The 17652-nt window shown below is 42.2% G+C and overlaps 1 protein-coding gene across 2 annotated transcripts in view; it reads left to right on the top strand.

Annotated features, from left to right (window-relative positions):
• The first annotated feature begins 288 nt into the window (after nt 1–288).
• LOC147646911 (uncharacterized) overlaps nt 289–17652 on the top strand; it is a 117674-nt gene continuing 100310 nt past the window's right edge. The window contains exons 1-2 of one of the 2 annotated variants that reach the window (XM_086872736.1): nt 289–364; nt 551–1582. In XM_086872736.1, coding sequence (XP_086728862.1) covers nt 313–364; nt 551–1582 — 1084 coding nt within the window. In that variant the 5' untranslated portion in view covers nt 289–312. The remainder of the gene's footprint in view (nt 365–550; nt 1583–17652) is intronic. The other variant, XM_086872737.1, reaches the window with a different exon arrangement.

Consider the following 17652-nt stretch of genomic DNA (forward strand, 5'->3'; position numbering starts at 1 on the left):
TTTTCGGATTCCTGGCACTCTCAGCAGCCCGGGGAGGGCAGGGACCGAGCAGACAGGTGATCTCCAGTACAAGCGTGACTCCCAGCAGCTGGGACAGGGGGGAACCCTTGAACCCCAAACAGGAGAGACCAGAGATGGGGAACTCCTGGGAGGCATTTTCAGGCTGAATCTTGTTGTTTTCTGGAGGTTTTATGGACCCCAGATGTCCGGTGACTTCTAGAGATGAACATGGGCAGAGGGACCTGCAAACTCATTGTCCTCATCCCTTGTATTTCCCCAAACCAGGATTTCCCATTCCCAAACCTTGGCTGGATGGAGAGGAAGGCTGCAAGGAAGAGGAAGATGCCTCGGGACACCCAGGCAGGTGAGGAGGAAGTCAGTGCCCCTTTCCCTCTCTCTCCTGCTCCATCTCCCAGACCAGCATGGCCCCCAGCTGCAGGACAACCCTGTTGCCGAGGCCGTCCTGCCGGGGACGCACTGGGGGGATCTCCTTCCCCTTCCCTCTGGCACGGAGGCAAATCCCATCCTCTCCTTGTCCTTCCTCCCCCAGACAAGGAGCTGAGGATGGAGACCAGGGAGGACAAATCCTCACAGCAAAACCTCATGGAAGAGGCTGACTTGAGCGGCTCCACATTCCAGGAATCCAATGGGGAGGAAAAGCCCCAGAGATCCCACAGGAGGAGAAGCTCCAAACCTATCCCAGGGTGCTCTGAGGAGGAAAGATCCACCCTGTGCCAGGAAGGCAGCTGGAGATCCAGCCGGGGCTCTGAGCTGGTGGTCCATGAGCAGCTTCACAAAGGGCAGAAGCGCTACAAGTGCTTGGAGTGTGGGAAGAGCTTCAGCCACAGCAACAGCCTGATCTGCCACCAGATGATCCACACTGGGGAATGGCCCTACAAGTGTGGGAAATGTGGGAAGGGCTTCAGCTTTAACTCCAAACTCATCATCCACCAGCGCAGCCACACTGGGGAGAGGCCCTACGAGTGTCCCGAGTGTGGGAAGAGTTTTCGGATCAGCTCCAGTCTCCTCGTGCACCAGAGGATTCACACAGAGGAGAGGCCCTTCCGCTGCCCTGACTGTGGGGAGGGCTTCAAGCACAGCTCCACCCTCACCATTCACCGGCGCATCCACACTGGGGAGAGACCCTTCAAGTGTGGGGAATGTGGGAAGAGCTTCAGCCGGAGGTCCCACCTGATCCGCCACCAGAGGACCCACTCCGGGGAATGTCCCTATGAATGTGAGGAATGTGGGAAGAGCTTCAGCCGGAGCTCCCAACTGACCATCCATCAGATGATCCACACTGGGGAGAGGCCCTACAAGTGTCCAGAATGTGGGAAGAGGTTTCAGACCAGCTTCCAGTTCCTCAGGCACCAGCAGATTCACACGGATGAGAGGCCCTTCCGCTGCCCTGACTGTGGGGAGCGCTTCAAGCAAAACTCCCACCTCATCACCCACCGGCGCATCCACACTGGGGAGAGGCCTTATAAGTGTGACGAATGTGGGAAGGGGTTCAGCCAGAGCTCCAGCCTCAGTACCCACAAACGCATCCACACCGGGGAGAGGCCCTATGAGTGTCCCCAGTGTGGGAAGAACTTCTCAGACAGCTCTCAACTGACCAGACACAAACGGAGGCACCACTAAGGGAAGCCCTGCGAGTGCTCCAAGTGCAGGAAGAGCTTCGTGCGCTGCTCCAACTCCATCCCCCATCAGTGGACCCACGTTGGGCAGAGCCCTGATGGCCCATGTTCCCTGTAATCTGTGTTGGGAAGACACTGGGCTGGTGGTCGTTTTGGTTTTGTTCTAATTATCTTTAGATTCATCTTCATCCCTTTGGAACAGACTAAATTGGGGTAAAAATCAACAAATTAATGGCATCTAATTAATCAATGGCACCTAAAACCTCACATTTTACTAGTGCTTCAAGAGAAACTGGGAATCAGGGAGCTACTTGAGAGTATTTAGGGGTTGTGGGGTATTTGGAGTTGTCTCCATTTCTTGGCACTCAAAGGGGTGAGGGGCTTCAATCTGTCACCTCAAGACCTCTCAGTGCCTCTGAATGCTAATCAGTCCCACCCCAAAATTATTCAATTCCAACCCCACCTCCAGCTATGATGCCCTTAGTTTTAGCTTTCATATTTTTCATATTCTGCACTGCCTAGGTTTGTAGTTTTGAACTTCATATTAATTGTTAGTGTCCGAAAAAATTAATCCACAAACACCAGAGGTTTATATGCAAAAAGGAGATAGAGGAGTGCTTTCAATTTTTTCAAATAAAGGGAGAGGCCATGGGGCATTCCCCTGGGATCTCTCTAATTTTTGGAGGGCGCAGCCTCCCTTTTACCCCAATTCCAGGCCGTACATCCCTTCTCCTTTTCCCCATAGGCTGAGGGATTTGAGAGGTTGTCGTGGTTTTAAACCAGTAACTAAAAAACTACTTATTTTTTGTTGTGAGATATGGATTAAAACAAGAGCAAAACAGGCTTAAGACTTAAAAGGAATAAAGACAGTTTATTAACAAACTACAAGAATGAGAATACCAGAATAAACTTTCAGAAAACCCCCTTATATTCTACATCTTAACTATTTCTCTGTACACATGACAACATAGAGAAAAATAACTTTAGGATTCTGGTGGTTAAAAACAGTCTTAATTCTTGCTACAGTCTTTCATCAGTCTTTGTAGAGAAACAGAAGTCTCTTTCTGTTAGCTTACGGAGTTTCTCACGAGAAAACTATTTTTCATCATAGTTTTCTATTTCTCTAATGCCAGCTGCCCGGAAATCTGTCATTAGATCTTCTCCTCCCATTTCACATCTCCAAGGTGTGTATGGGTCACAGAGTTTAGGAATCTTATTTTTAAGGATAAGTTATTCAAAGGCAGAAGTCTTCTTCATTTGTCTCTGTGAGCCTTCCTGGAAAACAGTTTTCTCTTTGCCCCCAAAGCTTCAAAATCTTCACTTAACTCAATTCCAGCAACTCACAGTATCACAAGCACTCTCTCTGTCTCTCTTCTGCTCAAAAGTTACACTTTGAATATCTCATTCCTCCTAATACTCTTATCATGAATTAAAGGAGTCTTTTTATACTATTATTGTCCATCTCTATAGCTTTAACAGAAAGATATTTCAGCTGTAAAGCATCTCCTTATTCTCTCTTTCTTATTTAAACTTAACTCTTTTCTTCACTGTTTTTGGTGGTTTTATGATGTCTCCTCTATGTTGATTGTCTCTCTCTCTGTCTTTCTGAGAAAAGGAGTAATCTGTATGTTTATCCAGGTAGTAAAAGAATTAAAAGCTTTAGGAAAACTGCAAGAGTTCATGGTGTTAAGTTTCAGTCTAGCAGCAAAAACTGAAAACCAAGCTCGGCTGGCCAGCGCTGCTTCTCTTCTCCCTCCCCCCCCTCCACCCCGCGGCCTTGTAGGCCTGGAGAGGGGGGGGAGGAGGCCAAGACAGAGCCTTGCTACCTTGTCCGAAGCCGGAAACCAAAGAGAGCAAGAGAATTCTATCTGTACTTCTTAAGGGGGTGTTTACAAGTTGAATTCACTTTTTAATGGTCAGATCTGCTGTCAATTCTTGAAAATGACCGATAATTGGTCAGGAGGGAAAAACTCCCATCAGCCACCAGCAGCTTCAACTTCCTCTCCCTCCAAGCTGTCTTAAAGGTAAAGCTACTCCATGACATTCCACCCCTTCAACTTGTAAACACCTACTCAAAAATTATCAATTATATTCAATATACAACTTAAAAAACTAATAAATTGACAGAAAAGAAGAAACAAATATTTACTACTTTCCACCCCTAGATTTTACTATCACTGCTATATAAACTTAAGACAATCATGCTTTGCTCTTACTTAATCCTTTATCTCACAGTAACACTATTAATATACTAGTTTAGATTTGCTAATTTTCGTTTTCCCGGCCAACGCACCAATTAAATGTCGTGGTTTTAAACCAGTAACTAAAAAACTACTTATTTTTTGTTGTGAGATATGGATTAAAACAAGAGCAAAACAGGCTTAAGACTTAAAAGGAATAAAGACAGTTTATTAACAAACTACAAGAATGAGAATACCAGAATAAACTTTAAGAAAACCCCCTTATCTTCTACATCTTAACTATTTCTCTGTACACATGACAACATAGAGACAAATAACTTTAGGATTCTGGTGGTTAAAAACAGTCTTAATTCTTGCTACAGTCTTTCATCAGTCTTTGTAGAGAAACAGAAGTCTCTTTCTGTTAGCTTACGGAGTTTCTCACGAGAAAACTATTTTTCATCATAGTTTTCTATTTCTCTAATGCCAGCTGCCCGGAAATCTGTCATTAGATCTTCTCCTCCCATTTCACATCTCCAAGGTGTGTATGGGTCACAGAGTTTAAGAATCTTATTTTTAAGGATAAGTTATTCAAAGGCAAAAGTCTTCTTCATTTGTCTCTGTGAGCCTTCCTGGAAAACAGTTTTCTCTTTGCCCCCAAAGCTTCAAAATCTTCACTTAACTCAATTCCAGCAACTCACAGTATCACAAGCACTCTCTCTGTCTCTCTTCTGCTCAAAAGTTACACTTTGAATATCTCATTCCTCCTAATACTCTTATCATGAATTAAAGGAGTCTTTTTATACTATTATTGTCCATCTCTATAGCTTTAACAGAAAGATATTTCAGCTGTAAAGCATCTCCTTATTCTCTCTTTCTTATTTAAACTTAACTCTTTTCTTCACTGTTTTTGGTGGTTTTATGATGTCTCCTCTATGTTGATTGTCTCTCTCTCTGTCTTTCTGAGAAAAGGAGTAATCTGTATGTTTATCCAGGTAGTAAAAGAATTAAAAGCTTTAGGAAAACTGCAAGAGTTCATGGTGTTAAGTTTCAGTCTAGCAGCAAAAACTGAAAACCAAGCTCGGCTGGCCAGCGCTGCTTCTCTTCTCCCTCCCCCCCCTCCACCCCGCGGCCTTGTAGGCCTGGAGAGGGGGGGGAGGAGGCCAAGACAGAGCCTGCTACCTTGTCCGAAGCCGGAAACCAAAGAGAGCAAGAGAATTCTATCTGTACTTCTTAAGGGGGTGTTTACAAGTTGAATTCACTTTTTAATGGTCAGATCTGCTGTCAATTCTTGAAAATGACCGATAATTGGTCAGGAGAGAAAAACTCCCATCAGCCACCAGCAGCTTCAACTTCCTCTCCCTCCAAGCTGTCTTAAAGGTAAAGCTACTCCATGACAGAGGTACAGACTTCCTGGTACACATGATACCTGAGATACCATCCCCCCTCTCCCCAGTGCATAATCTTCTTAGTTCTTAGCCCTTGTGGAATTTTATGGTGTTTCCCCAGTGTCTCTTTCATCTTTCAGTTGAATCCATCCCTTTGTTTTTGTTATCTCTCAGTGATAGTTTCATTTTATCGGCAGACTCACGGCTTGTTTGTAAAGACAAGTGTCACTCTGATAGTATAAGGTTTTAAAATCTTAGAAAATTTGGGGACTTAGAAAGAAAGTGAGGTTTGGTGAGCCCGGGAAGAGTAGGTCCTGGGAAGTGTTAGGCCTTGTACTTGCTAAAGATCATGTCAAACTGCACCTGTGTAATTGGTATATGATGAATGATACAATTGTTAGATGTGATTAGATATAATTATTGTTTAAAGAACATGAGGAACAATGTTAGGGGGTTGAGGGGGATCAGGAGAAATCCATGCTTGGGTAAAAACAATGCATACAATAGAACAATGTAAGTTTAATAATTAATATGAAAGTTATATAATGATAGAGTATAAAAGCATGTTCAACTCAAAACGAAGTCAGGTTAGATTTGGGTATGTGTACCCCTGACACCCAGAGCTCTTAATAAAGCACCTTCATTTAATCATTCTGTGATTATGTGTGTTCCTGAACACTAACATTTTGGCGACCCCAGATGGGACCTTGTGAGTGCTGCTGAGCAAACTCACGACCCGATCACGCTCCAGCCAGCACCGAGGAATTCTTGGGGACCCCATCAGCTGCGACCGTCTCTGCTGCTCACAATTTCCCCAGGAGAGAAAGGTAAGGTGCTTTACTGTGAGGGTCAGGAAACCAGCTGATTCAGAGATCCTGGCTCTCCCTTGGAGGCAAGGCACTTTCTCTCAGAGAGAGAAAAGTGTTACTCCCAGAAATCTTTGAGTTAGTTGCGTAGGCGCCGTCTGTCAGACGACTGCAATAGCGTTGCAGATCCAGCATTTGTGGTTTATTATAGTTACAATATGGAGAAACTTAAAGGGATTTTGGACAGCAATGCTCCCATACCGGATACTTCTCCTTTGGGTGCTTATTAGCACATTGGAAACAAGGTAACATTGGGGAAGAATTACATAAGATTAAGATAATTTCGGCCAGATCATCCCACAGAAAAAGACCCCAGCAACCCCGTCTCTTCTGTTGGTAGCTATAACCCCCTCTTCTCTCTCTTTACTTTGTTTTCTTTATCTCTCCCTCTCTTCCTCTCCTCTCTCGCATAACCCTTGTTGGCACTAAAATAAAGGTACATTATTGTTGTTGTGATTTAAACTGAAATCCCTTGTGTCCGTCTTGCACTCTGAGATCAAACGAACCTCTCACGAGTCCCACTCGCGTTAGCGAATCGTGGCATTTAAACTGGAGTCACGGACAGGATTTCTGACAGACAGAAGGGGCTGCAGGTTTGTTGTGCAGTCTGTATTAGGGGAAGGACATTTTGCTCCAGTTGCACCCAGCCCGACACTCCCAAAGAGTGAGCGGTGTCTAGAAAGCAAGGGGGGCAACTTGAATTTCCCGCAAACTGCACACGCCGAGGTGAAAAGCACCCCACACTCACTTGAGGGCTCTGTCTGCAGAATTTCACAAAAGATCTCTTAGTGCAAAAGGGCGGGACTGTTTTTGTTGTTGTGTGTATGAATTTTGACAGCTTGGTGTAGCAAAGAGACAACCAGAATTTTAAACTGAAGGAGTGCCTCCCAAGCAGATTTTTCCTTTTTACCCATACAGGGAAGCAAAAATCTGTGTGTGTGTGTGTGTATAATTTAAGTTGATACCTCCCTGTAGTGGTTTTTCCCTCTGTAAAAATGACCGAAAATGTCTGCAGAAGTTAAAGCTGCATTTTATGCATGTTATGCTTTGTTAGCAAAACACAGTGCCAGACCTCCAGGAGGGAAAAGTTGGTGCTTAATAATTGGTTTAATTTGGAAAATGTGATTGATAGACTATGTTTTATTTACAACATGAAAAAGAATTTAAACTGGGCAAAAATAAAACTATACTCTGCTCAGTTTTGGGAGCTTGTCTTACAGCAGCTATAGAAACTCGCTTTAAGTGAAGAAGTTAGGAAAGAACTATAATAGACTCCCTCCAAAACCTAGTTAAAATTTTGCAAAAACAATTGGATGAAGAAAGGAGTAAGATCAATCTGTTGTGAGTAGCCCTCCATGATAAAAATTCAAAAAATGCTGACTTGCTAAAGGAAACGAGAGGGAAACCTCTCTCATTAATCAAATTTACCCTCAAAAGGAGCTAACTTGGATAAAATTGTGGGGAACACCGGTGTCTTAGTTTGAAACCTCTAATTAAAACAGAATTTAATATAATTATATCAATACTGAAAAGGATCTTGATCCGCATATAACCACTGAAAATAAAGAAAAATAAAAAAAAAAAAAAAAAAAAAAAAGGGAGTACGGGAGTCTGCCTCACGAGTCAGAGACAGAATATGTATTCTGAGTGTCTCTTACTGGAGGTGATTAAATTCGATTGAGAGAACAGGAAGCCAGTGGGTACTGGGGACATGGAGTCTTCGTAACAACAGGAGACAGACGTAACCCATGGTCCCTAAATCAGCATGCAGCTTATCAGGCAGAGGGGCTAAACCCCTTGGAAAGGGGGGACCCTATAGCTATAGTTGGTACCCCCAACCAACTACTGGAAAACATTCACAAAGCTGCCTGCTTGCAAATGATACACAAGAAAATTAATTGCTGGTTCTAAATCACCAGTGTTGTTACCTGTGAAAACTGAAATTATGACCTCTTTAATTCAAGGCCTTCCAGAATCACTTAAACCTACAGCAATTTTTCTCATAAAAAACCCCCAAAACCATAGCAGCTATAACCCCTGTGGATAGACTAGATAGATTTCTTGGGAACCCGACTGATTGACCTGGTTCAGCTGATCCTGGGTTTACTCCCTTCACCACCCCCTCTCAGCAGACAGGTTCACAACTGCGTTCTCCTGCTAGGAACCATAAAATTTGGACATGGAGCAAAGTTGCAAAAGAGTTACCTAATTACAGTAGAAATTATGGACCTGTAAAAATCCCAGAAGAAAAATCAGAGAAAGCAAAGGGTGTTAGATACATTGGTTCTCTTAATGAAAACCCAGAAAAGAGAAAACAAATCTCTAACCACCAGTACTGGTGGTCACTAAGGATAAAGAAGAGGGTCCCCAGAAACATAATGGATGACTTATCACTTAAAAGTTGAGTAAAGTAGTTTCTAATTAACACTGTCCCAGGTTCATTGTATCGAATGCCCCACTGTATAACCCAGCACACCTCCACAGGCTCTGGGCTGTGAGCCAAAGCAGTCTCCTTCTCAGCTTCTGGGAGTGGAGCCCAAACAGCCTCAAACCCCAAATCAGGGAAACTGGGAACTCTGCCTCTCATGGGTGAGCAGAGAGGTGGAGGTTGGTTGTATTTAAAATGCTCACTAGGAATAACAAAACTGGAGACATACTGATTTTAGCAATGGTGGGTCCCAAACGTGCGCCTATTACTTCCAGTTAACGCTAGAGCCCAAATTTCTGTGTTAACCAATACAGACTAGTACAGGATTTGAGAGCAATAAATGCAATAACTAAAGATATTTACCCAGTGGTAGCTAATCCTTGCACATTGTTAACATCCATAAAAGAGAAATATAAATGGTTTACTGTAATTGATTTAAAAGATGCCTTTTTCTGCATAGCCCTTGATAAATATATATGATAAAAATATATGAGATAAATATATGAGACAAATATATGAGATAACACACTTAATGTATCTCAATTTTTCTGCATACCCTTGACAAAGAAAGTAGGAAACTGTTTGCCTTTGAGTGGGAAAATCCAGAAAATGGAAGGAAAACTCAGCTCACCTGGACACACCTCCCACAAGGATACAAGAACAGTCCAACCCTATTTGGAAGCCAGCTGGCTAAGGAGCTGGAGATTTGGACTGAGAATGAGCAAGTACTGAGAGAACAATACCTGCTGTTCCAATATGTTGATGATACACTGACAATTACAGAAGAGAAAACAACCTGCATAAAGGTAACAATTGAAATTTTAAATCAGCTGGGAATGGGAGGATATAAGGTGTCTAAAGAGAAGGCACAAATTGCCCGGCAAACTGTGATTTACCTGAGATGTGTAATCTCACAAGGGCAACGTAAGCTGGGTACTGATCATATTCAAGCTATTTGTGCTATTCCAGAACCCCAGAACCTGCATGAGCTGCGAGTTTTCCTTGGGATGACAGGGTGGTGCCACCTGTGGATCATGGACTACGGACTAATTGCAAAAGCCCTGTATGAAGCCCAGAAGACGCAGCCGTTTACCTGGGGCAAACCACAGAAGGAGACCTTCCTCAAACTGAAGGAGGCATTGACAACAGCTCTGGCATTAGGATTGCCTGATTTACCCAAAGATATTCACCTGTTTGTGCATGAAAGACTACACCTAGCACTGGGAGTGCTGACCCAACCTTTGGGAGGCTGGAAAAGGCCGGTAGGCTGCTTTTCCAAACAACTTGACAATGAGAGTGCCTGATGGCCTTCGTGCCTGTGGGCAGTCGCAGCCACTGTGATGCTGATACAAGAAGCCAGGAAACCCACAATGGGTAGAGACATAGATGTCTATGTGCCACACATGGTGACCACTGTTGTAGAACAAAAGGGGGGCCATGGGCTATATCCAAGCAGGATGATGAAATTCCAGGTAATCCTGACTGAGCAGGATGATGTCACACTAAAGACAACTAACCTCTTGAATCCAGCTTTGTTCCCACGTACCACAACTGAAGAAGGCCCATTAGAGCACGACTATGTAGAAGAAATAGAGTACACCTATTTGGCAAGAGAAGACCTGAAAGACATCCCACTAGAGCAAGCAGAGTGAGAGCTATTCACAGATGGAAGCAGCTTGGTGGAGAACGGGACCAGATACGCTGGATATGCGGTAACAACAGTCAGTACAATAGTGGAGGCAAAAGCAAATACCAAATACAAATCACCAAATTCATCTGCCCAGAGGGCAGAACTGGTTGCCTTAAGCAGAGCACTAGAATTGAGTAAAGGGAAAAGGGTAAACATATGGACTGACTCAAAGTATGCTTTTGGAGTAGTACATGTACATGGAGCACTGTAGAAAGAAAGAAGACTACTGGCTTCTCAAGGTACACACGTTAAACATCAAGATGCAGTCCTGCAATTGATAAAAGCAATACAAAAACCTGAACAAGTATCAATTATACAGTGTAAAGCACACCAATCAAGAAACTCCAAAATTTGTGAGGAAAATCGAAAAGCAGACTGGACAGCTCGACAGATTGCTGGAGAAGTGCAAACAACAATGGCATTGATACCTTTAAAAGTTAATGTATCTCAATGTAATTTGCCTCCAAAACCAAAATATTCAGTAAAAGATGAGAAATTGGGACATTTGCTAAATGCACAAAATAATTCAGAAGAGTGGTATGTAACTGCACAAATAGTGTTAACCCCCTTGACAATGAGAGAAGTTCTACAAATGAAACATAACAAATGCCATTGGGGTGCAGAAACATTGGTGAAACTGCTAAAACAAAAATTAATCTTGGTATGGATGCTAACAATGGCAAAATCAACTCAGTGGCTAGACACAGGCAGAGCTAGGAAGGATTAAGATAGGAATAGAATCAAGATGACACTTGGTAAGAACCCTTTAGTAGAGCGAAATTTGGGTGGGCCCTAGAGTCTTTGCTCGGTCCTATAGCAAACTATCAGAATAAAGAAATGTTGTACAAACTTACAGGTCAGGTAGATAAATTAGCAAGAGTGACCTGAGAAAGATTTAAAGAACTAAACATACAATTACAATTTACTACTCCTGAAAGAGCATGGAGTGTGTGGGTTTTTTAAAGGGATGGATTGATCATTGCTGCATCCACATCCCAAATGTAACTGCAGATGTAGAATATGACATCAATCAGTTGCAACAAATAGAGCATGGAGCACAGGAAGAGCAAAAGGATTTGACTACAATTGGTTAGGAAGAATCTTCAAAGGGTTAGGGTGGAATGTGAGGTCGTGGAGTAAATCTATCATTGAGAGTGCCATAATCTTACTAATTGTATTCTTAGCAATTTGGTTAGTTTGCAGCATCTTCAAGGTAGAAATACAGAAGAAAATGTCCTGGAACCAGAAAATAATAAAGGCACTGATGTGAGATCCACCATCTTCTGGTTCTCCAGTTCCTGACAGCATCCAGGACAGCTCACCTGGATGAGGTTTACATCAATCAAGGATTCAAAGAACATCAAGTATAAACTCAGAAACAAAGAACTGTATCAAGTGAAAACATTTGCACTTATAGTGAAGTGAAAATGCTTTCATTTAGATATGTAATATCAAATATATAATACAAATATGTAATGATAGTAAAAGGTCTCAAAATCTTAGAAAATCCAGGGACTTAGAAAGTTAGGTTTGCCAAGCCTGGGAAAAGTTGGCCCTGGGAAATGTTAGGCCTTGTACTTGCTAAAAATCAGGTCAAAACTGCACCTGTGTAATCAGTAGATGATCATGATACAATTGTTAGATGTGATTAGCTATAATTATTGTTTAAAGAACATGAGGAACAATGTTAGGGGGCTGGGGGGGATCAGGAGAAATCCATGCTTGGGTAAAAACAATGCATACAATAGAACAATGTAAGTTTAATAATTAATATATAAGTTATATAATAACAGAGTATAAAACATGTTCAACTCAAAACCAAGATGGGTCAGATTTGGGTATGTGAACCCCTGACACCCAGATCTCTTAATAAAGCCCCCGCATACAATCATTTGTGATTATGTGCGTTCCCGAACGCTAACAATTTCATCAGATTTTACTGGAATTTTGTGGGATTTTTCTGGAATTTTGTGGGATTTTTCTGGAATTTTGTGGGATTTTTCTGGAATTTTGTGGGATTCTCATGGAATTTTGTGGGATTTTGAGGAGACTTGAAGAATTCTAAGGGATTTTCCTTAGATTTTGTGGAAATTTGTGGAGATATTGTGGAATATTTCTGGAATTTGGTAGCATTTTGAGAAGATTTAGGGAACTTTGTGGGATTTTTTTTCAATTTTGTGGGATTTTTGTGGAAGTATGTGAGACTTTGAACAAATGAAAATAATTTTGTGGGATGTTTCTTGAATTTTGTGGGATTTTTGTAAATGTTCTAGAATCGCCTAAAATTTTGTAGGATTTTTTAAAATTATTTTCGTGGGATTTTTCGGAAATTTTGTGGGACTTTTCTGGAATTTTGAAGGATTGTTCTTGAATTTTATGGGATATTCAGGCAATTTTGTGGGATTTTTCTGGAATTTTGTGGGATGTTTCTGGAATTTGGTAGGGTTTTGAGGAGATTTAGGAAATTTTTTGTGATTTTTCTGCAATTTACCAGGATATTGATGAGATTTTGTGGGATTTCTCTGGAATTAAGTGGGATTTTTCTGGAATTTGGAAATATTTTGAGGAGATTTAGGGAATTTTGTGGGATTTTTTTGAATATTAGTGGGATATTGAGATTTTTTGGGATGTTTCTGGAATTTTATGGGATTTTTCTTGAATTTTGTGAGGTTTTCCAAGGATTTTGTGAGGTTTTTCTGGAATATTGTCAAAATTGGCAGAGATATTGTGGGATTTTTCTGGAATTTTGTAGGAAATTGGAGAAAATTTTGTGGGATGTTTCTGGAATTTGGTAGCGTTTTGAGAAGATTTAGGGAATTATGTGGGATTTTTCAGGAATTTAGTGGGATATTTCTGGAATTTTGTGGGATTTTTCTTGAATTTTGTGTGACATTTCTTGAATTTTGTGGAATTTTTTTGGCATGTTGTGGAATGTTTTGGCATTCTGTGGGATTTTGGGGAGACTTGAAGAATTTTGAGAGATTTTTCTTAGATTTTCTGGAAATTGGAGGAGATTTTGTGGGATGTTTCTGGAATTTCGTAGCGTTTTGAAAAGATTTAGGGTATTTTGTGGGATTTTTCTTCAATCTTGTGGTATTTTTCTGCAATTTTGTGGAAATTGGAGGAGATTTTGTGGGATGTTTTTGGAATTTGGTAGGGTTTTGAGAAGATTTAAGGAATTTTGTGGCATTTTTGTGGAGTTTTGTTGGCCTTTTGTCCTTCTTTAAGGCAAATTTAGGAGGAAAACTCCAAGTGGGGGTTTCCCCAGGGAAATGACCCCTCCCCCCCCAACTGTTCTGGGAAAGGAAAAGAATTTCCTTGGAGAGAAGTGGGAAAAGCTGTTTATTTAACAGAAATTGAATAATATTAAATAAGAAAACCTCTTGCTGTTGAATGGGATGGCAAATCTAGGAAGAAAATCCTTTTCATGTGCTGTAGCTCGGCTCGCTCAGGTTCTTATCAGTCCTTTCGGCGCTGGAAAGTGCCGAGGCCCAGGCCCCGGTGGGCCACAGGCGTGAGCTCCCGGGGTTTGGCTGCGTGTTCGGTCCAGAGCAGGCTTGCACAGATGCAGGTAAAAAGGGAAAAAACAAAGGTCCAGGGAACTCCTCTGCCTCAGCTAGCTAAAACTAACTAAAAGCCAGAGAGAAGCTGTGTCCTGCAGTGTGTCCGTGCTGCAGACACCACAGTCCAGGAGCGGGATGTGGGGGAGTGATGTTTTCTTTCAACACAAATTGCGCACTTCTTCTTCCGCCCCCTTCGCTCTCAGAGCCAGTCTTAAAGGTGCACAACTTAATATATAACATAAACCAGACGATTGGGGATACCAGGATCATAAAGTCACCCCAGGACAGCTCTATATATGACCTTTTTATTATTATTTTTTTTCCTACCAACTGGCCTCCTTTTCAGACACCTTAAGTCTTTTTAGCAAGAAAATTAAGCAGCTTTACAGTAGCCTCTTCAACCACCTTTTGTCCCCCTGACAAAAGCAAATCATCCACATCCTGCAACATCCTAACTCCTGAGGCTGGAGTAAACTCTCTTAATATTTTCTGCAAAGCTTGCCCAAACAAAACCAGTGACGCCGGATATCCCTGTGGGAGGAATGTCCATGTCAAATGTTGTTGTACCATTTTCCTTCCTTTTGTTCCAGTCATTTTCCTTTTAAACATGATCCAGTTCAGTGGCAAGCAATGCCACTGCCTAAAGCCAATCACATTTTTTGTTTTAGTAACCAATTGCTCCCTGTCCCAATTTTTCGCATCAAGTCCATCTAAGGCGGAGGGAGGTGACTAACAAATTAACCAAGGAAAGATAATAAAATACTTTCCCCTCAAGTTTTCCTACAGCCCCCACAGAGGAAGCTGCATGAGAAATACCTGGGCCTGCATAGGGACAGCACCAGCCCCACAAGGCAGCAGCTGCAGAATCGGCCTCAGAACTGAATCCTGCCAATTCTGCCTTTTTACAACAAAACACACAAAAAGCAGAGGGGCATGGTGAGACACAAACTTTGAAGAATTTAAGATTCTAGAGAAGCTGAGGCCTTAATTAAAAAGAAGCCTTGCTAACTCTAATTAAAATCAATAGATGGACCTTGCTAAAATTAAAGGTAGATAGAGAGGATGTCGCTCTATTAGGAACGGCGAGAAGAATGACACAGACTCTCTTGGGAGTCGATCAGGAGAATTTCTCTCTGGTTTATTACCTCAGGTCTTTTTTATAGACCGATACGTGAAAAGTACAGAAAAGAAACTCTTATTGGTTAGTAAACTAACACATCACTATCATTGGTCAGTGGGGTACACCACCCCTCGACCTTCTCTTGCAAGAAAACAAGGAACAGACAAACAGCACCTGCAAGGCTGTTTTCTGTCTCTGAGGATTGTTTTAATTCCTCCTCATGATTTCCCAGGCCACTTTCTCAGGCAAGACTGAGAAAGCTATGTGGCCTGCAATTTCCACAGGCACCATGCTCTCTGTTTCACAGTTAGCATCCACAAGAGGCCTTGCTAAAATAGAGGTTAAGCATTGGCTAATAACTAATTGTCAACTTTATGCTTGTTCAGTTGGGCTTAGAGTGAGAAATAAAGTATCTGGTAAAGAACTTCAAGACAGTTGCAAATCAGAAACTCATTGAAGATATGAAACAAGGAGCCCAGCCAAGGGTCCATTTGTCACTTTGCATTGAAAAGGTTGAAAGGGCAGAACGAGGAAGAGCCATATCCCTTCCTCCCTTCTGTGACCCCTCCTCAGAAAAAGACCACCGACCCATTTCAAGGATCATGCTTAACTGCTTTTTTTCCTAAGTAGCATAGGAAGTGAAAAGTTGGTGGGAACTGGGTCATGAATATGTATTTGTATTCAATACTTCTGTAAATAAAAAGCCTGTATTCACCTGTGCTTGGGGCCGTGTGTATTAAGGGGTGACCTGACACATCAGCCCAGTGCTGTGAATAAACATACACTTTTTAATCCTAAAACAGTTAAAGAGTCTTTGTCTGTCTCAGTTGGATATTGATACCAGATCATATCCATATTTTAGTAAATCAGCCTTAAAATGAATCCAAAAATTGCATGTGGAAAAAGGAAAAGAATTTGGGGGTTTGGGAAGAGTAGGATGGATTTTGTTAACAGCAAATAGGAAAAAGCACCAACAGAAGGAACAATTGTTTTTGGAACACTCCCATGTGGAGTGACAGAAGAAGGTTATAGTCTTGAGCTCAGATTTGTTTGTGCAAGTGAAACAACAAGAACAATGATGATAATGATTATAATAATGATGATAATGATGATTGATAATGATAATGATAATGATAATGATAATGATAATGATAATGATAATAATAATAATAATATAACACAATAATATATATTTATATACATAATTAAAAATTGATAATTTGAAATAATGTTGACAGTACTGATTTGTGAGCTTTGGCTGCTCACTGTAACACTAAGCACCCTACAAAAAAGGACTGGCAAAGACCCAAATGTCAATGGTAAACTTTTGTGAATTGTATACATGGAATAAAGGAGGAAGGGGTGAAATTGGCTGTTTTTATAGGGTTTGGTGATACTATGATGCAGAATGCTTTGTCTGTTCCTGTGAAAAACACAGTGATTAAGACTGCTGGGTTTTTCATGTACCAGACTCTCTACAAGCTGCAGGATTGGTTGAACAGGTGACGGAGTTGTTAAAAGAGCAGTTGATAAAATGAGGAGATGGGAACCTGTCCTGGTGGAGAACCCATCTCCCAGATGTGTTCCATGCCCTTAACAATGGGCCCACTGGGGAAATGGAAACCCCTGGGTGTGCAGGGCTGCACCCAATTTGCAAACACAACCATGGACAGTGAGACTTGGACTGCCTGGGAAATTGTTCTGGGTGTGATGGCCCCTGACAGGGCCACCCCAGAGGCTGCAGGGCTGGACCTTCCTGCACTGGAATTAATTAGGAAAAAGCCAAAGCAAATGAAAGTTAACAATACAAGAACAGGAATTCAGATTCCTCCAGGATGCTTTGGTTTGGTAACTGCTCACTTGAGCTTGGCCTTGCAAAGTGTTGATGTCATGGGAGGAGGAATTGATGCAGATTATCAAGGAGAAATTGAAGTAAGTCTGTTAAACAATAATGAACAAGATTTTGTTTTCCAACCCCATGGCAGGGTATTACAGTTATTAATACTGCAGTTTTAAAAACAATTGTGAAAGAAGGAGATCCACCTCCAATCACCTCTGTTCATGGAGATCAAGAGTTTGGATGCAGCAGTCCTAATAATTGGTCCAGAGGCCAAATGGGCCTCCAGAGGCAGCTGAAGGAACAGCTCTGGGGAAAGACAACACTGTTTGAATCCTGAGACCTGGGCAGGAACAATGGGAATATGTCCCTGCAGCCAAGCGTTCTCTGACACAACAAGCTGATGTTATGGGATATTGTTTTACAGATGCTGCCAGAGCAAATTACCCTGTTTGCCCCAACGACCCCTTTGGAAAATGCTCTGATCCACGGGGCTCCATGTGAAGGCTGATGTGACACTGAGGGACTTCCACACCAATTCCAGCCAGGAGCCTGGGTGCCCGTCAGGGACTGGGACCTGGCACTTCTCCAGCCGAAGGGGAGAGGATCCCAATTTCCAGCTCCTGGCTGGAATTGGTGTGCAAGTCCCTCAGTGTCACATCAGCCTTCACATGGAGCCCTGTGGATCAGAGCATTTTCCAAAGGGGTCGTTGGGGCAAACAGGGAGATTTGCTCTGGCAGCATCTGTAAAACAATATTGACTTTTTCTGGCAGAGAACACTTGGCTGCAGGGATATATTCCCATTCTTCATGCTCAGGTTTCAGGATTCAAACAGTGTTGTCTTTCCCCAGAGCTGTTCCTTCATCTGCCTCTGGAGGGCCATTTGGCCTCTGGACCCACACTCTGGCTCCATTATTAGGACTGCTGCATCCAAACCTTTTA

This window comes from Cyanistes caeruleus, unplaced genomic scaffold, assembly GCF_971803275.1.
Source record: "Cyanistes caeruleus unplaced genomic scaffold, bCyaCae1.hap1.1 HAP1_SCAFFOLD_76, whole genome shotgun sequence".
NCBI classification, from domain to species: Eukaryota; Metazoa; Chordata; class Aves; order Passeriformes; family Paridae; genus Cyanistes; species Cyanistes caeruleus.